This window comes from Prionailurus bengalensis, chromosome C1, assembly GCF_016509475.1.
Source record: "Prionailurus bengalensis isolate Pbe53 chromosome C1, Fcat_Pben_1.1_paternal_pri, whole genome shotgun sequence".
Lineage (NCBI taxonomy): Eukaryota > Metazoa > Chordata > Mammalia > Carnivora > Felidae > Prionailurus > Prionailurus bengalensis.
The window spans coordinates 14,897,760-14,915,329 of NC_057345.1; the positions used below are offsets into that span (position 1 = coordinate 14,897,760).

Here is a 17,570-nt window from a genome sequence, read left to right on the forward strand (position 1 = left end):
GCTTGCCAAGTGCCCCACAAACACTCAGGATTATTAGTAGCAGTGGCACCTGTCACCGGGTCACAAGGATTAGATGAGATAGTATAAGTAAAGCACTTAGGGTGAGGCTGGCCTTGCGGCAAGTGTGAAAATACAAGCTATTTCCTCAAATGGAAGCCAATATCACCAGCCCATGCCACGGAGGAGGGAACGGAAGCAGGAGGAGCTCGGTGGCTTGCCCACAGTTTTATTCTGGTTAGCGGAAAGGGGTCTTAAACACACGCCAACTCGGGATTTCTCGACCCCAGCACACTTGGGGCTGGGGAGTTCTGTGTCCTGGGGGCTGGCCTGTGCCTTGGAGGATGTTCACCAGCATCCCTGGCCCCCACCCAGCAGATGCCAGTAGCGCTACCCTCCCCGCTGCGTTTTGACAACCAGAAACGTCTCCAGACACAGCCAAATGTCGCCTGGAAGGCAGAGTTGCCCCCGTTGAGAAGCTTTTCTAAATCAACCCTTGGGCTCATTCAAGGACTTTCAGGATCTGACCCAAAGCCCCCTCCTCCAACCCTGGCACCACCAGAAATGCCTCGCTCCACCAATACCCAGAGGACCTTTCTCAAGCAGATGCCCAGCTTGCCGGTCCCCGTCCTGCTGCGTCTTCCCTACACCAAGACTGCCTTTTCCGTCCCCAGCCCCATCTCCCAGGCCCTGCCAAAGCCCACCTGCTCCCTGAATGCCCCCTCCCCAGCCCAGAACTATTTCCTGCCCAGCTCTCTGCCTGGAACTATAACTAATCATGACCTCGACCGGCCCTGCCTGCTTCCTGGCCCCGCCCCCCACCCTCAACTCCAGACAGAAGCACCTTGAGGGCAGGGGGCGCTGTGCCTTACTCATCCATGTGTCCCCAGCACCTGCCCCGGGCCAGGCCCACCAGGCTGTCTCACTGCTCTGTGTACATGGTGTGTCACAGATGTGACTGGTGCCCAAACAAACTCCTGGGGCTGGTAAAAGGCCTTCAGCCTAGGGAGACAACGTGGCATCCCACTTAGGAGTCAGTAAGCTTCTGAGGACTGGCTGAGCACAGGTTACTCCAACCCTCCAGGCGTCGCTTTCTTCATATGTGAAATGGGGATAATTTACAGTGACCCTGATTGATAGGATCGCGGTGAGAACTCAGGGCTCCTGACTCCTCGTCCAGTGCTCTCTTTGGTTCCAGGACAAGGATTCCCAGGGGAAGGTGGGAGAAGGTGGGAAGCCCCTGCCCTGAGCTCCCGTGGGGGCCTGGCATTGGAACTTCTTGGATATGGAAGACAGGGCCCCGGCTGCAAACCAGGATGTGAAAAAGCCACAAGGATCAGGAGGGCGGAGGCAGGCGGGAGGCCGCTGGGGAGGCCGCCAGGCACAGTAAATAATTCACACAGATGAACTGGAGATAAGAGCGGCTTCGCGGGGGATTGAGTTCAGGTCAGAGGAGGCGCAGACGGCTGCAGGGGACCTGTGGTCTCCCCGGCTGAGAGGGGAGCACCAATGTGGCTCCGTCTGCCGCGGGGGGGGGGGGGGGGGGACGCGGCCCCAGGTGCCAGCTCGGGCCACTCCCTGCCACCGGCTGGGGCTCCCCGGAACTGCCCCATGGGGCACCCAGCCCCCGCCTGCCGCCTGCCTCCGCGGGCCGTCCCCATGGCAACCGCTGGCCTGGTCCAGGGTTCACGGCCAACCGGATCCTCCCCTCCCCCACAGGAGCATGGGCGGTTGGGGCTGTGCCCTGGGCTGGGCCACAGAGGGCTGCAAGTAGCCTAGTCCGACCCCCTTCTCATTCTGGAGGAGGCGAAACCAGGGACTCTGGGGGTCAGCGTCCACCTGTCGCCTGGAGGTTTCAGTCGCAGCTTCAAGACTTTCCAGCTGGGCTACCACAGGCAGAAGATTCCCGGCTCTGTGCCTCGGTTTCCCTTAGCTGTAAAATGGGGATAATAGTAACTACCTCCTTGGGTTGTGAAAATTAAGCGATATAAATGCAAAGAGTGTAGAACAGTTACCGGTGAGCGCCTCATAAGTAGTATTTCCACATTGGGAAATGGAGCCCCAGAGGGGCAAAATACCTGTGAACGGTCAGGGGTCAGGGTCACACATGCCAGCACGGTATTGGCACATTCAGGATTGGAATGAAATTGTCAGTCCTTTCTAAGACACCGCCGATGCTGGCAGCATACTTTTGGGGTTCCCCAAGAGTTTCCTAAGTTTCCTGTGGGACCACCCCCCCTTTCCCAACATCCTGAAGCTACACTATTATCAAAGGGTTGTTGGCCAGAGAGTGAGGTCCCAGAAGGCGACAGGAAGCCTCATGTTGGCCAGCTCTGTCTCCCCCGTGCCAAGCACGGTACCATTCCACCCCACCCCCATCCTTAGCAGAGGAGTCCTTAAACGAATGCAGATTTAGTTCATTAATTAGTTCATTTCCACTGCCCAAACACCCTCCCAGACCAAGCCCCTTATGACCTTAGCCATTCAGCTCTCTGCCTTATGGAACACCCCTTGCCCTGACAACTTCCTGCCATCCCTGTCTGTCCCCCATCTGCCCAGCCCCCATTTGCCACTCTGTTAGGATTTCCCATGGCACACTTCCCAGATCCTTCTCCTCCCTTCAGCCCGTCCTCCCCGACCTCCCTTTCCCTCTGGTGACCCTTTGTCCTCAAACAGCTGTTTCTGGGTCAAGGACCTTCCTCCAGGCCCCTGGGTGTGCACAGCCCCGGGGTTAAGGACAAACCCTCCAATGTGAGAGGTAACAAGAAAAACCAAATCCTCCTCACAGAATGGTGGGGTGGGGGGTGGGGGGGGGGGACCGAGGTGGGGCTATCTCTCTGGGACTTTGGGTTCTGCTGGAGAACAGGCTGGGGCCCATAGACACAGTCTCTCTGTCCCTAGGGGCCACCCCACAAGCTCCAGCCCAGCTGCCAGGTTTCCCCGGATACAGCCCGGTCCTCGGATTTATTTTTGCATATGGTTTGAGAGAATCTCTGTTGCTGGAATAATGACAACATTTTTTTCCCCTTCTGCTTCCCTCCAATAGGCAGATTCTATAAACCAGAGCAGCTGCCTGAGGCTTCCAAGAGAAAATTCTGCACAGTTTCTAACCAGGGTGACAGTTCCCCTCCACAGGAAGTTGCTTTTATTAAGATTGTTGGGGTTTTTTTTTTTTTTTTAATCTGTTTTTTTGGTAAGGCTCCATCTATCGGTCATCAGGCAGCACCTTGGGCCTTGTGGGCATTTTTGGTTTTCCCTGGTTTGCCTGGAATCCATGATTACATCTAAACCACAGTGCGCTTGCCCAACACAGGGGCAACGTTGAACGGCTGAAAAGTGGGTCATTCACATGACCTGGGCAGAAGGATCCCAAGTAATTTATGGAGGTACTCCCATACCAAATTACTCCCCGCACCTTGAGTGGGCTACACATGATGATTTCCTTCCAGAGAGGACAGTATGGAAAGGAGGTGGGAGAGTAACTTGGCAGTGGAGAAACCTAACAAATGCCAGCTCAGTCAAGTGATCAAGGTCAATATCAACGGTGATTAAGTCATGTTGATAGCATGTACTCTTACTATGATGTGATGAGAAGGGCACTTTATCTCCAAGGTCTTCCTTCCCAACCCCATAACCCCAGCTGAACCACGAGAAAAACATCCGACAAAACCCCCAGTTGAGGGGCAGTCTACAAAATACCTAACCAGTACTCTATCAAAAACAAGGAGAGTCTGAGAAATTATCACGGAGTTTAAGGGGACACGAAGACTAAATGTAATGTCCTGGATGGGGTCCTGCAGAACAAAAGGGATGTTAGGTACACAGTCAATGAAATCTGAATGAATTATGGAGTTTAATTAATAGTAAAATACCAGTGTTGGTTCCTTAGCTTCCAGAAATGTAGCACAGTAATGTCACATATTAACAATAGGAGAAAGTGGGTCAGGGGTATTGACAACTCTGTGCTATGTTCACCACTTTTCTGTGAATCTAAAACTATTCTCAAGTAAAAGTTTATTTTTTAGGGGCACCTCGGTGGCTCGGTCGGTTAAGCAACCGACGTCGGCTCAGGTCATGATCTCACAATTCATGAGTTTGAGCCCCGCGTCAGGCTCTGTGCTGACAGCTCAGAGCCTGGAGCCTGCTTCCGATTCTGTGTCTCCCTCTCTCTCTCTCTGCTCCTCCCCTGCTCACAGCTGTCTCTCTCTCAAAAATAAATAAAGATTAAAAAAAATTTTTTTTAAGTTTATTTTTTTAAAAAATGGGCCCCATGTTTGGGTTTCAGGCAACCCCCAAGACCCAGTTCTCCTTGGCTCCCTCTTTTTGCCTGTACAAAGGGTCTGAGCTGCTGACTTTGATGGTACCCCGGCCCAACCTCATTTCCTTGGAGCTGTCATTTTCAAGCCCAAGGATAACTCCCATTTCCTCACTATTGTGTTCTCAGTGTCCGGTCCATAGCGGGTGCCAGTTCATATTTGTCAAATGAATGAAACTTGAGGACTCATCGGAGGAGAAGATCCAAGCAGAGAGCCATGTTCTTCCCTTCCCAGGGCAAGAAGTCAGCACCTGCTAGCTCCCATCCGGAGAATGGCTTCAGGCAATCTGGTTAGAAGTGGGTAAGAGACTTCTCTTAACACGGCCTTTGGAGAACAAGCATTCAGATTTACTTACGATTGCATTTATTGGGGCTTTTGAGGAGCTGAAAGATAATAGGCAGGCAGACTCTTCCAAACTGCTCCCCATCCCGCCGCTCCCCAACCCCACAGTGGTGCCTCCACTGCCCCCTCGGTACCCCCAAAGGGCACTTCTACAAAGACACTTCATGCAACAAGATCTGTTTGCTAGGTTTTGAAAGTCCGTTACCTGGCACACAGTAGGCACTTCATATGCATTCGTATTGACGACTACCATTTATTATGCACCAGTCTCTATGTGGGGGAGAGGGAGGGGTTCCCATTTAATCCTCTGTTGGTAGGTATTACCATCACCCCCATTTCACAGAAAAGCTTGACAAACTGGCCCCACATGACAACTAGGAAGTATAGGGGAGAGGTTTCAAATCCAAGCCAGGCAAGACCCAAATCCTTGCCCTTTGCTGCAACACCAGCCACCTTAATAATACCTTCCCCTTCCACTGGGCCCAGGATCTGCTCCCTGCTGTCCGAAGAGGCCCCCTGTGCTCACTCCTTCATCTGTGGCCTCCAGACGGCGACAGCGTTCGAGCCTCTTTTTTTTAAAACTCAATTTGCCAATTTCCCCCTTAGAGGTACTTTTTGGTCTTCCTCCGGGCCGTCAGCCTGGACTGGCCACGGAAGCAGAATCCAGGGAGATGGACACTTATTACAAGCATTCAATTAGTGAAGTTTGAATAATGCAGTCCTGGCTGCTGGATCGATGCGTGGAGGCTTAGAGACACCTTCCCCACCTTGGACTTACAACGGCCTTTTCCGTATTTATTGCCACCTAACCGGATACTTCAAACATATTCTGCACTTGGTATAATTTGATAGCTGCCCAGTCCCCAAAGTGCCTTCTCAACAAATGTTTGCCCCCATGTTAGAGTATATTTAAAAGATTTATATTCCCTTTTACTGAATGGAGTCCTCGGGAAAGACAGACTCTGTCTTCCCCGGGCAGAGGATCCTGCCTTGGCTGACGGGGTGGCCTCCAGCAAGAACATTTTAATACATCACTTATTACAATGGACCCAGAGCCTTGGCCGAGGACTCCCGGGCTCCCCCCACCCCTTCCCAGAAAAGGGCAGCTCCAGGCCTTTGCTGACACATCCAAGCCCTGCCTCCCTTCTGACCCCTTCCGCAGTCGTCTGTTGTGCAGAATAGCAGAGAACATAACCTCAAAACAGTGAACCAACACAAGGATCCTTAAGGCTGAAGGACCACAGCTGCAGCTGGGACGGAGCCTGGGTCTGGGGCCAGACCACTGTGCATCCCCGTCCCGGAGTGTATGGGCTCTGGGTTCTACTCCTGCCTAGCCTACTTACTAGCTGAGTGACCCTGTGCAAGGCAGTGAACATCTCTCAGCCCCCTTTTCTCCTGTACAGTCAAGGTGAGATTAACACCTGCTTCCTAGGGCTATTGTGAGCCTGGCATGCAGTAAAAGCTCAATGAATGTAGTTGTTCTGTGGTCCTTTTAGCCCCTCTGGGCCATCGATTTCTTCACCTACCAGAGAGTTCATGGCTGTGGGTTTCCAGGGTTTCTGGGCTGATTCCGTGACAGAATAGAAGGCAAGCAATGTAATTGCCCAGTGCTTTGATCAGGGAAGCAGCAGTTACTCCTGGTATGGACAGAGACGTGCCTTCGGGATGAATCTTTTCATAGGGCCCCTGCCCCTCCTGGCAGATGGAGGCCGAACGGAAAAAGTGGGCCCTGCCCCTAACTCCTGGTGCGGCGCCACTCGACCTCCTGATGGGAAAAGCACAGGGGAAAAGAGAGGCGGGCTCTGTGGTACCTAAAGGCCCATCAGCTCCAAAACGCTGGGACTCTCCGGGGCTGGCGACAGGGAGAGCCACGTTCAGGACCAGGGTTGTGCGCCTGGGAAAATCAAGCTAGCGCCCCTGATCATCCTGCCGGTGCCACCAGCCCCGGCTCGCCCACTGTTCCTACCAGTGACTGATGGGCTGTCCAGCTCTGTTGGGCCCTCCTGAGGCTCAAGGCCCACACTGCCTGGGAAGGGGGATGAGACCTCACTCCCTCCCCCACAGGCCCTCCAGAGCCCCCCTTTCCCCCCACCGCCACCACCCTGGGGCCTGTCTTACCTGATGTCTGAGTCACAATCAGGCTCCTGTCACTGTGAGCTGTGTTGTGACTCCCTGGCTGACAGTTTTACAACAAACACATTAAAAGCTCCCGGCACTGAGGCTCCTGGATGCAGAAGAGCCCAGGAGAAAAACCTCTCCAGGCCTTTCTTCAGCCAAAATCCTTCTCCCAACCCTTCCTCCCACATGGCCCCGCTCTACCACCATTAACTGCTCCAGAGCCCGACAAGGGATTGAGATTTTTTTTTCATCATGAGCTTTTTCTCAAGTGGTGACTCGGGGAAGCCGGAGACCTACCAGGCTGTGGGCCTCTGAAGTTGGGGCTCATCCCTCATATGGTGACCTGTGAACTCTGCAGTGAAGTCAAAGGTGTGTAGTCCCTCCTCAACCCAGCTTCTGAGGACAAGTGGCCCTTTGGTGAAGCATTATATGGGCACACAGTGGCCCGACCCGGAGTGCTACCAACGTCCCTCCCACAACCTTATGAGGCAGGCCCTGCATTATCCCCACCCCACAGACTTGGAAACTGAGGCTTCACGAAGCGAGGAGACTTGCTCAAGTCCATACAGCTGGGAAGTGAAGGAATTGGGATTTTAATCCAAGCCCGCCAGCCTCTAAACATTGCTTTTAAACAAGACTGACGGCCTCCCAACACACAGGACCTCGTTCTCTGCACACCCCACAAGGGATGGCAGAAACCTCAGGAAGCAAGGAGACCAATGCAAATCCAAATGGAATAAGCTCTCCCTTGGGCGACGGCCCTGCCAGTGCACTGTCTTTCCTGCCATCTGCGCCCAACCCACACTGTCCTCCACACCGCCTCGCCGACCAAAGCTACCCTTCCCTCCTTGTCTGCAGCCGGCAGACAGAAAGCAAATCTCCCCCACCCCTCCCGACCAAAGCAGAGACAAGAGAGGAGTGAGACACAGGAACAGTTCTTTTATTGTACATTGGAGAAATAGCCCTGTGTGCTGGTTAAAGGTGCAACATCCAGAATATCGAGTTAAGAAAAGAGGGAACAGGGCAGGGAAGAAACCTCTTGAGGTCCAAAGTTGCAAACAAAAAGTGGTAAAAGATTTCCTCACGCAAGAGGCGTTTTTGCAAATACCATGCAAAACAGGCAGCTGGTGTGCCTTAAGAGAACCCCTATAAATAACAGAAAAGACTCTCCAAGCATTCCTTAACGTGGACTCAGAGCACAGGGAAGAAGAAAGAAACCAAAATGCCTTTTGGCATTTCAAGATATTTGGCACTCTTGTGATTACATTTTTTTTACAGCCCATCGAAGAGAATAAACTGACACAATATTAGAGAGAAAAAACAGGCTGCTCACACAACAGACTGCAGGAAGAGGTTAGAAAAAGCTCAAGCATTTTTTTTTCTTTGTTTTTGTGTGTTTTTTTTTCCTGACATATAAAATGTGTCCATTTGCATTAACTTGGGCAAATAGCTTGCAGCAACAGAGAAACACAAGCTTTACAAGTCATTTTAAAGTAAGACAAGGATTCAGTCTAGGTATCATTCCTTAGAAAAGTTCTCTTCTTGTTTTAAACACATTCCTGGTAACTTCAAAAGATGACCAAAAATAAAACAATATCTATAGAGATCATTTGCTGATTTTTTTTCTTGTACATCCAAGGAGAACAACATAAAAAAAGAAAACTGGACAGCATTTCACATCCAAGTGCACAGAACCATTTTTGCAAGATTAAATAATGTAAACATTGGGAACAGCCAAATCAGCGAACAATGCCAACATTCAAAACACCCGGTGTTGCCGCTTCATTATTTAAGTGGCTCAAAATCCAGATCTATAATTGTGCAATATTCACTGTATATAAAAAGAAATAGATATTACTTTTGACAAGTAGCTGCAACTGAGACGTCTTTTTTATTTCTTTATATGTGTGTATAGAGTGATTTTTAAATTTTTAATTTTTTTTTTTTTTTAATTTTTGTTTTTGCTGAGGAGCCCAGAGCCTTCTCCTCCTCCTTCTCCCGCCTCATCTGTCTCCCGGCCTGACGCGAGATACAGGTTGTTGATTTCATCGTGGGTAGCAAGCTAGTAATAAATTTCAAAGTGCTTTCTCTTTTCATGCGTTTTGCCAATGACTGTTACCGCCGTTCTTATTCTCTCCCTTTAACTCATTGTCTTTGGGGGGGGGGGGGGTTAGACACCAGGAGGTGCCTTGTCTGTCATATTTTTCAGCACGTCATCAATCCTATCATCTTCAATAACAACTGCAAAAAAAGGGGAGAAAAGGAGACGTGAGCGCGCTTGGGCCTCGCGGGGGGCGGGGGTGGGGGGCGGGGGCCGGGGGTGGTCTCCGACGTTTCCCATGGCTCCTGGGGACGGGGAAATGCGGGAGGGCGAAGGAGGGGGCGCTCCTCCAGCGCTAACACAGCCCCATCCTCCTCGGCCTGGGCCCGGGGACCCTGTGATGCTTCCCTCCGAACCACTCCCCCCAGCCGCTCGCTGCGTCCCGGCAGCGTTCTGAGAAAAGGCAGCAGAGAGGGCGCAAATCCCGCAGGCCGGGCCGCGGCCGAAACGCGCTCTGGCCGCGCGTCCTCACCCCACCTCACCTCTCCCCGGGCGCGTTTATTTAGAAAAAAAAGGCTCCGGGGCTGGAGAGGGTGGGGAAGAGGAGCCCAGGTCTCCGGCTCAAGGACCCTCGGGAGTGCCCCGAGCGCGGCGCGGGCGGCCAAGGTTCTGGGTGCGGGGTGCAAGGGAGGACTCCGGGGACCCAGCGCGCGGCGGGTCAGGGGTCTGGCCTCGCCAGGGCGGGCGGCCCCTCCTGCGCGCCCCGTCCGCGGAGGTCGGAGCCTCCCCGCGAGGCCGGCCTCCCGCCGGCCCCGCCGCCTCGCTCACCATCTCTACCTAGCCTCGCCTTCCTCAGTCCCGCCATCAGTCTCTCGGCGTGGCCGTCACCTGTCGGGGTCTCTGAGTCTCTCTCCATCTGGGGTGTCGGTCGCCCTCATTGTTTCAGCGGCTTTCCTGTCCTCCCCAGACTGGCGTCCCCTGCTCGCGGTCTCTCCCGCTCTGGCTCCCTCTCCGGAGCTTTGTCTCGGTCTCTGCCCCTTCTCGGTCTCCCCCCCCCCCACCCCAAGCCACCACCCGCCTCCCCCCCCCCCCCATCTCTGCGTCTCAGTCTCTCCCGGCAGCTGTCGGTCCCCCTCCTCGTCCCCGCGCCTCCGGAGCTCCTCTCCCAGCCTCTCTGCGTCCCAGTCCCCCCGGGGCTTTTCCAGCTCCCGCGCCGAGCGCCCGGGCTCAGCCACCCCTCCCCCCCTGCTAAGTAACAATGAGAAGCCCGGGCGCTCCGAAAGCCCCTCGCCTTCCCTGGCGGGAGTGGGGTCCCGCCCCGCAGTTCTCCACGCCGTCCCTTGGGGAGCCCTGGGACCCCCTGCCCCGGGTTGCAGAGCGAGTGCAGCTGCGACTACACTGCGCAAAAGGGGAGGGGGTGGAAATCGCAAAGCAAACTTTGGCGCGGGTGGGGACCCGGGAATAACCCTCCAGCCCCCGCGGCCGCTAGAAGCCGCCACGCCCCCTAGGTGACCCCAGCGGGAATCAGGCTGAGGGGGAGGGGTTTCCGCGGCCAGCCGGTGCCCGACCTGCAGTGCGGGATCCCCCCCCAGTTCCGCGCGACGGGATTCCATTCGGTCGGAACCGGCTCCCAGGTGCGGAAGAGCCCCCACAAACCTCGGCCAGGCCTCGGCGCCCGAGAAAGGGGGCGTCCGGGGCGGGGGCAGCGAACTCACCCCGCTTGCTCCGGCCGATCTGGCCCAGCTTGGGCGGCCGCTTGTTCTGCCCGGCGCCAAAGAAGTTGTTGGTGTCCTGCAGGCGGCAGGAGAAGATCTGGCCCACGTCGCCGCCGTCGCCGTAGGGGTTCAGCTTCTCGTCGCCGTAGGGCAGCACCTCCGACATGGTCGCGTCCGGGGGCTCCGCGGCGGCGCCTCCTCCGCCCGCGTCCCCGCCCGCGGCGGACAGGGTCAGCGGCGCTGGGGCCGGGGGCGGCCGGCCGGGGACGGCCCGCGGGCTGCGGCGGCGGTGGCGCCGGCGAGCGGCCGGGGGGCACCGCTGGGCGAGAGCGCGCCGCCCGCCCGAGCGACCCGGCGAGCGCCCGGCGCTGCGCTGCGCTCCGGCTCGGCGCGCGAGTGGCTGCTGCTCCGGCAAAGGCGAGCAGGACTCACATCCTCGGCGCGCTCGGGCGCTGGGCGGGGGCCGGGCGGGGCCGCGAGCCGGAGGGGAGGGTGTCCCGGCGAGCCCGCGGGGCGCGGGGCCGAGGAGGGCGCACCCCGGGGAGCCGGGCGGGCCGGTCCTGCGGCGAGTGCGGGCGGCGGCGGCGGCGCGGCTTCGGGGAGGCTGACTGGGGAGCGGCGAGCGGCGGGGCGGCGAGGGGCGGAGGGGGAGGGGAGCGAGGGAGGAGGGAGGGCACGGGGGTGGAGGGGAGAGGATGCCCGGAGGGAGGGAGGGGAGAGAGAAACCGGGAGGGAGACGGCGAGAAAAACAGAGAAGAAAGAGAGAGGGAGGCCGGGGGACCGGGAGGGAGAGACGGAGGGGAGCGGACGAGGGGAGGGAGAGAGGGAGAGAAGAAAGGGGAGGCGGCGATGGGTCCGGCTCGCAGCGGCCGAGGGAGGAGCGGAGAGGAGAGGGGACCGGGCCGGCGGGGAGAGAAAGAGGGTCGGAGAGGGAAGGCGGAGAGTGGGAGCGCGCGGAGGAGGCGGCTGGGACGCAGGAGCCAGCCCGCGAGCGAGCTGCGAGCGAGAAATGCCGGCCGCGGCGCGGAGGCGAGGCGCGGGGAGGAGGGCGGGAGGAGGGCGGGGACGAGGGGACCCGGGGCCGCGAGGAGAGATCCCTGGAAGCCGCGCGACGTCACGGGGCCGCGCGGGCCGGCCCGGGCCGCGGCTCGCTTCCTGCCCCCGCCCCCGGCCCCCGCCGGCCCGCCCGCGCCCTGGGGCCCCCCGCGAGCCCCGCCCCGGCCCGGCGGCCTCCGGGCGCCTCCTCCCCCCACCCCCCCCGCGCCCCTCCCGCGGGGTGTTTACCCGGCCCCGAGCGGGTGCGCGCCGGACCCGCCGCCCGCTGGGCCTCCCGAGGGGTGGGGGGCGGGGGTTCGGCGACGGGAGGGGGAGCGGACCCGAGACCTCACGCCCGGAAGGACTGACGGACGCCCGTCTCCCCGGAGGCCGGACGCTGGGGCGAAAGGGCGCAGGGTGCCAGGGCGACCCGAGGACGCCGCCCCCCGCCTCCCCGCCGCCGGCCTCAAACCAGGGAGTCCCCTCCCCCCACCACGTTTGCGCCCCGCTTCACACGCTCCGGGCGCGGCGCTTTGGGTCTCTCACTCTCCCTCCCTCCCTCCCTCTCCCTCCCATCCCTCCCACCCCCGATCGTCCTGGAAGGCCCTGCTCCCGGGCCGCGGCTCAGGACTCGGGCTCCCGCGGGGCCTGGGGGTGGAGGCGGAGGGGGGAGGGGGAAGGGAGGGGGCAGCCCCGCCTCCCGGAGGAGAGTGGAGCGCCTCATTATGCTGGGCTCGCCCGGGATGCCGGGCTCTCGGCGTCCGCTGCCTCCTCCGGGGACGCCCAGGGCCTTGCAGCCCTCTGCCTGGGGGGACCTCCCTGCCAGCAACAGCCTTGAGCCCCGGGGAGAGACTGGCTTCTGGGCCGAGGAGCGGGCTCCCGGGACCCGTCCCGAGAGGGAGACTGGGGCAGCCCCAGAGGACTGGGAGGCGCAGCTGCCAAGCAGATGGTAACTCCGAGGGGACAAGGTGCATGAGGAGGGCTCGTTATCCTCGCCCAGAGCCAACAGCACCTGCTCTCCCCCTGGAGACCGCCTTCACTCAGCAGCGCCGGCCTGCCCGCCGAGAGGGGCAACCATCTCAAGGTCTTGCAACCTGCTGAAGGCAGGGCTAGGGAACGCATCTAGGTTCTCCTCCCACCCCTGCCGTGAGGTCTCAACTGGCTCAACTTGCTTCCCTGCACCTGGTCCCATCCTTAGTGCAAGAGCACCCTCAGGTACACTCTCCCCTTAATTCTAGAACTCTGGGTGGGGGACAGGTTGGAGGGAAAGGGGTGTGCTTTTTTTTAGCGACACAACATGTGATACAAAGACTACCTGAGGGGAGCTAGCCCAGCCCCCCTCCTCCAACGGTGCAGAAGGGCCCCAGAGGCAGGCACCTTGCAGAGAGGGGAGGAAGAGGGCTGAGCGAATGGTGTGGGGCAGATCGAATGGTGTGGAATGAGATTCAGGCCTGGGTTTGAATCCCAGTCCCGTCATTTGCTAGCTGTGTGACTTTGGACAAGCCACCTCCTCTCTCTGAACTTCCATAATCTCCACTGTAAAATGGGGCGCGCGGCTGGCCAGCTGCCTTTGTGCCTCAAGGACTGTCAGGAAGACAAAATGAAATCGGGCTCCTGGTGCTTCCTGAGTGAGAAAGAACACCACTACTGCATTCATTCCCGCTTCCGAGCTGTCAGAGCTGGGAGGATCCTTAGGGATGATGTAGTTCAACCCCCTCATTTACAGAGGGGGAAACTGAAACTGGCTCAGGGGCTTGTCCCCAAATCCCACGGCTTGTCAGCTTTCCCTTTGCTTCCCTCCACAGTCCCCAGGCTCCATTCATGAAGGCTTTACACAGTGTCCCCTTTGAGGTTAGCACCAGGCCAATTGCTGGAAGAGAAAGCAAAAGCATAACAAGCAGGATGATTAGGTTACGACAAGCAGCTCTTACCGTTTGTACCCTGCTTTCTATTTTTCCCCCAAAGCATTTCACGTCCATTACTGACCTTGCTTCTGGAAATAAATACCTTCTGAGGTAGAAAGAAGAGCCCGCTGCATCCCTGTCTAACTGATGTTTCCAGAAAGAGGTAAGTGACTTGCCAAGGTCGCAGACTAGTGATGGAGCCAGGAGAAGCCACTCTTCCAGCTGTGGTTCCAGGTCCTCGAAGGGATACTCCGCGGTGCTAGCAAGCAGGGCTGGGACTACTCTGCTCTTCTCGCACTCACCTGCTTCCTTTCTTGCTGCGGTGTTCCGAAGCAGTTTACACACCGAGCACCTGCCACAGTGCCCCCCACCCCCAGTCAGAGGTAAGCAGAACAGCACAGGGAGGGCAGATGAATCCCTGCACACCCGGCAAGTGAGAGTAAGAAGATAAGCCGGCTTTTATACCCCATCTGTTTTTATGTTTTCCTTGCCTTGTTCCAAATAAGGTTAAAGGTGGCCGCATTGCACCTTCCCAATTCAGTACCCACCCCCTTCCTGAACTACACACTCCGCCCCCCTCACCCCCCCCCCCCCCACACCCCAGGCACGAGGCACTTGGCAGTTACAAAAGCATTTCCATGACTATTAACCTTCTTAGAGCCTCCCCTTGGCCTTTAGAAGCTGCAGGACTGGGACAGACCAGCCCATTTCGCTGATAAGGGACCTGAAGGTTGACCCGCGTCTCCAAATCCACACTGCATGGACATTCTCCACCTCTACCCTTTCCCAACTGTCTCCCTTACAAAGTCCACACTCGATCCTCTCTTTTGTCCAGCCTTCTTCAGAGGGGCATCCCTTTATCCCAAAGCAGTAGACCGGGATACAGACATGTCCTGGGATTCCATTTCCCCTCCAAAGCTGAGGGGCTGGCTCTGAGCCAGATGCCCAGGGCTGTGTTGAGTTTGCCAGGTCCAGATGGAGGAATGGACTATGTAAGAGTGGAAGCTGCCCTCCCTGCTACCCAGCAAGGAAGAATGGCAATACACAGTCCAGTGCAGTGGCCCAGGGTGAAGGGGGCAGCCTTCACTGGGGCCGCCATGTTCAAATCTCTGCTCCGGCATTTCCTAACTCCTTGATTATTTCACCTCATTGTGCCTCAGTTTCCTCATCTGTCAAATGGGGATAATAATTCTTCCTATTTGGTCGGGCTTGTTCTAGGGAAGGAAATCATACATGCGTTATATGCCTGGTACACAGTAAGTCCTGGAGAAATGTAGTTACCATTTTTAGCTATTGACTCTTTGTGGCATTGACTAAGCTCATTTTCTCCTCTACACCTCTGACCCCCACATCACAAAATGAGAAACTTGAAGAAAATCACAGCTTTTTTTTTTTTTTTTCCAGCTGCAAAATCAGCCGGTTCTCCCAAATCTAAAGCAGACAAAAACTGCTTGAGGCAAAGGTGGGGGGCTCCCCGCTCTAACTTCATCTGAAAGCTCCTTCACTGGACTCTTAAGACTCTGTAGAACTGAGGACCACAGGACTGGACCATCTCCATGGCCCCTTCGGCCCAGACATTCTAGGGTTAAAGTAATAGGTCTTCACAAGTCCCTGTTAAGCACGGAGCCCTACCCCAGTGTTGGCACATAGAGAAAAGGAAAGTCAGCCCCAGCAGTACCTGGTGCAAAATAGATGCTTGGCACATGTTAGTTCCCTTTGTTCCCTTCCCCTCTCTCCTACCCAGATGGGGAAACTGAGGCACAAGCGGCCACATCAGAGAGCGATGGCAAAACTTGGAGAAGCATGGGGCTGTTGGATACCCTGGCCCCAGGTGCCTTGCATCTGCCCACAGCACAGGCCCAGGGTCCCATGGCCTTGCCAGGGCTGGCTCCCACCCTAGCCTTCGGTCAGCAGGGAAGGCCAGGATGCTGTGCTGTGCCAGTGGCCAGCTGGTCACCTCCGGAGAGGCTAAGTGGCCTCCCAGCAGGGGACCACCACTCTGAGCCACGGCTGGATGTGATCACATGTCACCCCCACCCCCTCAGCCCCTCAACTCATCCACCAGAACCTGAGTGCCCCCGGTTCCCCACTGGCCTTGATAGGCATGGCCTCTGCCCACACCTCCCCACTTTCATGCACACAGCACAGACACACGCAGTGAGGGAGAAGCATGTGAACTGACTGGAGATGGTGTAGGCCTAGAACCAAAGACAAGGATTCATTCATCTTCCACTGGGTCAGCAAATGTGTGTTGGGGACTTTTGCGACAGTGACCTTCCTTCCCCGGGTACAACTCAAAAGACTCTTAGCATCTTTTCTTTACTTGTTTAATCACCAAGACACTTTCTTTAAAAAAAAAAAAAAATCTTAGGAGAAAATAGGTAACAGGCAAGTTACTAGGGGCTCAAGACCCACACTGTGGGCGCCCCCCCATACTCCCTAAAGGGTCTCCAGAGAATGCCCAGAGCCCCAGACAGCTCAATGTGAAGCCACTCCTGGAGTTCACCTCTTCCAACCTCCTCCCATTAAGGACGGGGAGACTGGGGCCCACACGGGGCTTGCTGGAACCCGGGACTCTGGCTCTTCTGGATGCATCACCCGGCACACCCAGGATTGTATGGGGGAGGGGAGCTGCACCGAGCACAACTAGTCAGAAAATAAAAGGGCTTTCTCAACAAGGAAGTTTGCTGTGTTTCTTTAAGATAAAATAAATAAAAGGATCAGAGGGTAACCTATTTAGTTTTTATCGTACCAACAACCCACAAAGTAGTCCCACGGGCCCTTCAGGAGCAGTGAGGACAGCTGGGAGGAGTTTAGGAGACAGATGTCACCAGAACATGAAAGGGGATGACCAGTGTCCTGACTGTGCTCTCCCCTCCCCTCATCACTCCACAGCCTCACATGGGGGATGGAGGGAGGAGTCCTGAACTCTAAGACAGCAGGCTCTGCCTACCATCCCCAGCCCAGAAGGAGCGGGTGGGGAGGCTGGGGCTCTGTGCCACCCTGGAAAACAATAGTCCCTCTCCAGCTGGGAAAGGAGAAGAGGGCGGCAAACAGGCCTGGTGCCACAGTGCTTTTGCATGTACGCACGACCCTGGGAGCAGACAAGGGCAGGTACAACTTTAGCCTTGTGGACAAATGGGGGAGGCTCAGGAGGCTGGGAACTGTGGTCTGGCTGCGCTCTGAATAATTTACTCACCCACTGGGCTTCTCCTGTCCAGAGCTCCCAAGAGCCCCAGAGTCTGCTGACCAAAGAGCCCCTGACTTCACCAGAGCAATGAGCTGAGCTAAAGGGGACTAAGAAGGAGCTGACTCCAGCAAGTTCAGGAAGGGTCACCACCACCTCCCGATCCCAAAGTCCTACTACCCGATCGCTACTAAGAGCTTACTCTGCCCTGGGATCATGCCAATGGCTGTAGACGTCTCTACGCTCCTGATTACGTTGGGGAGTGACTGTAATCTATCTTATACCATCTGTAAGGGCCTGAGGCCAGAAAAGTTGAGCAGCAGGCCCAAAGCTGCACAGCGCAGGAGAGGCAACAGGTCTGACTCAAGGCTGAGTTCCCAACTGTTGGGCAACACTGCCTCCCTGAGGACATCTAAGAATCAAGAAACCAGGGACAAGCCTCTTCTGGTCTCTGCACCTCGGCCTACTACCCACAGATATGGAGGCGGTGTAGATTAAAGAGTCCAAACCTGGGGCACCTGGGTGGCTCAGTCGGTTAGGCATCCGACTTTGGCTCAGGTCATGATCTCAAGGCTGGTGAGTTCCAGCCCCTCATCGGGCTCTGTGCTGACAGCTCGGAGCCTGGAGCCTGCTTCGGATTCTGTGTCTCCTCTCTCTGCCCCTCCCCCACTTGTGCTCTGTCTCTATCAAAAATAAATAAGTGTAAAAATAAAAATAAAAAATTTTAAAGAGTCCAAACCCCTTGCAGGCTGAGGACTCCTTGGAAATCTGATAAAAGAGATAGGTTCTCTTTCCCAGTAGCAGAAAATTGTGGACCCAGTTTCCAGGGGAATCTCTGAACCCTTATGGCCCCTTAGATGAAGAATGCAGGACTGGTCCTATAAAGGACATTCCCCACCAGTCTCCTGTGACAAT

At 56.5% G+C, this 17,570-nt stretch overlaps 1 protein-coding gene and 1 long non-coding RNA gene across 2 annotated transcripts; both read right to left on the minus strand.

Moving 5' to 3' along the window:
- Nucleotides 1-4,171: 4,171 nt before the first annotated feature.
- LOC122479556 lies at nucleotides 4,172-6,724 on the minus strand. Its single transcript, XR_006296360.1, has 3 exons — nucleotides 6,622-6,724; nucleotides 6,182-6,420; nucleotides 4,172-4,599 (listed from the first exon to the last, which is right to left on the minus strand). It is a non-coding gene; the product is annotated as an uncharacterized LOC122479556 (long non-coding RNA).
- Nucleotides 6,725-7,692: 968 nt separating this feature from the next.
- Nucleotides 7,693-10,784, minus strand: CAMK2N1 (calcium/calmodulin dependent protein kinase II inhibitor 1). Its single transcript, XM_043573940.1, has 2 exons — nucleotides 10,530-10,784; nucleotides 7,693-9,014 (listed from the first exon to the last, which is right to left on the minus strand). The coding sequence occupies exons 1-2, from the start codon at nucleotides 10,693-10,695 to the stop codon at nucleotides 8,944-8,946; spliced, it is 237 nt and encodes a 78-aa protein (XP_043429875.1). The 5' UTR covers nucleotides 10,696-10,784; the 3' UTR covers nucleotides 7,693-8,943.
- Nucleotides 10,785-17,570: the final 6,786 nt, after the last annotated feature.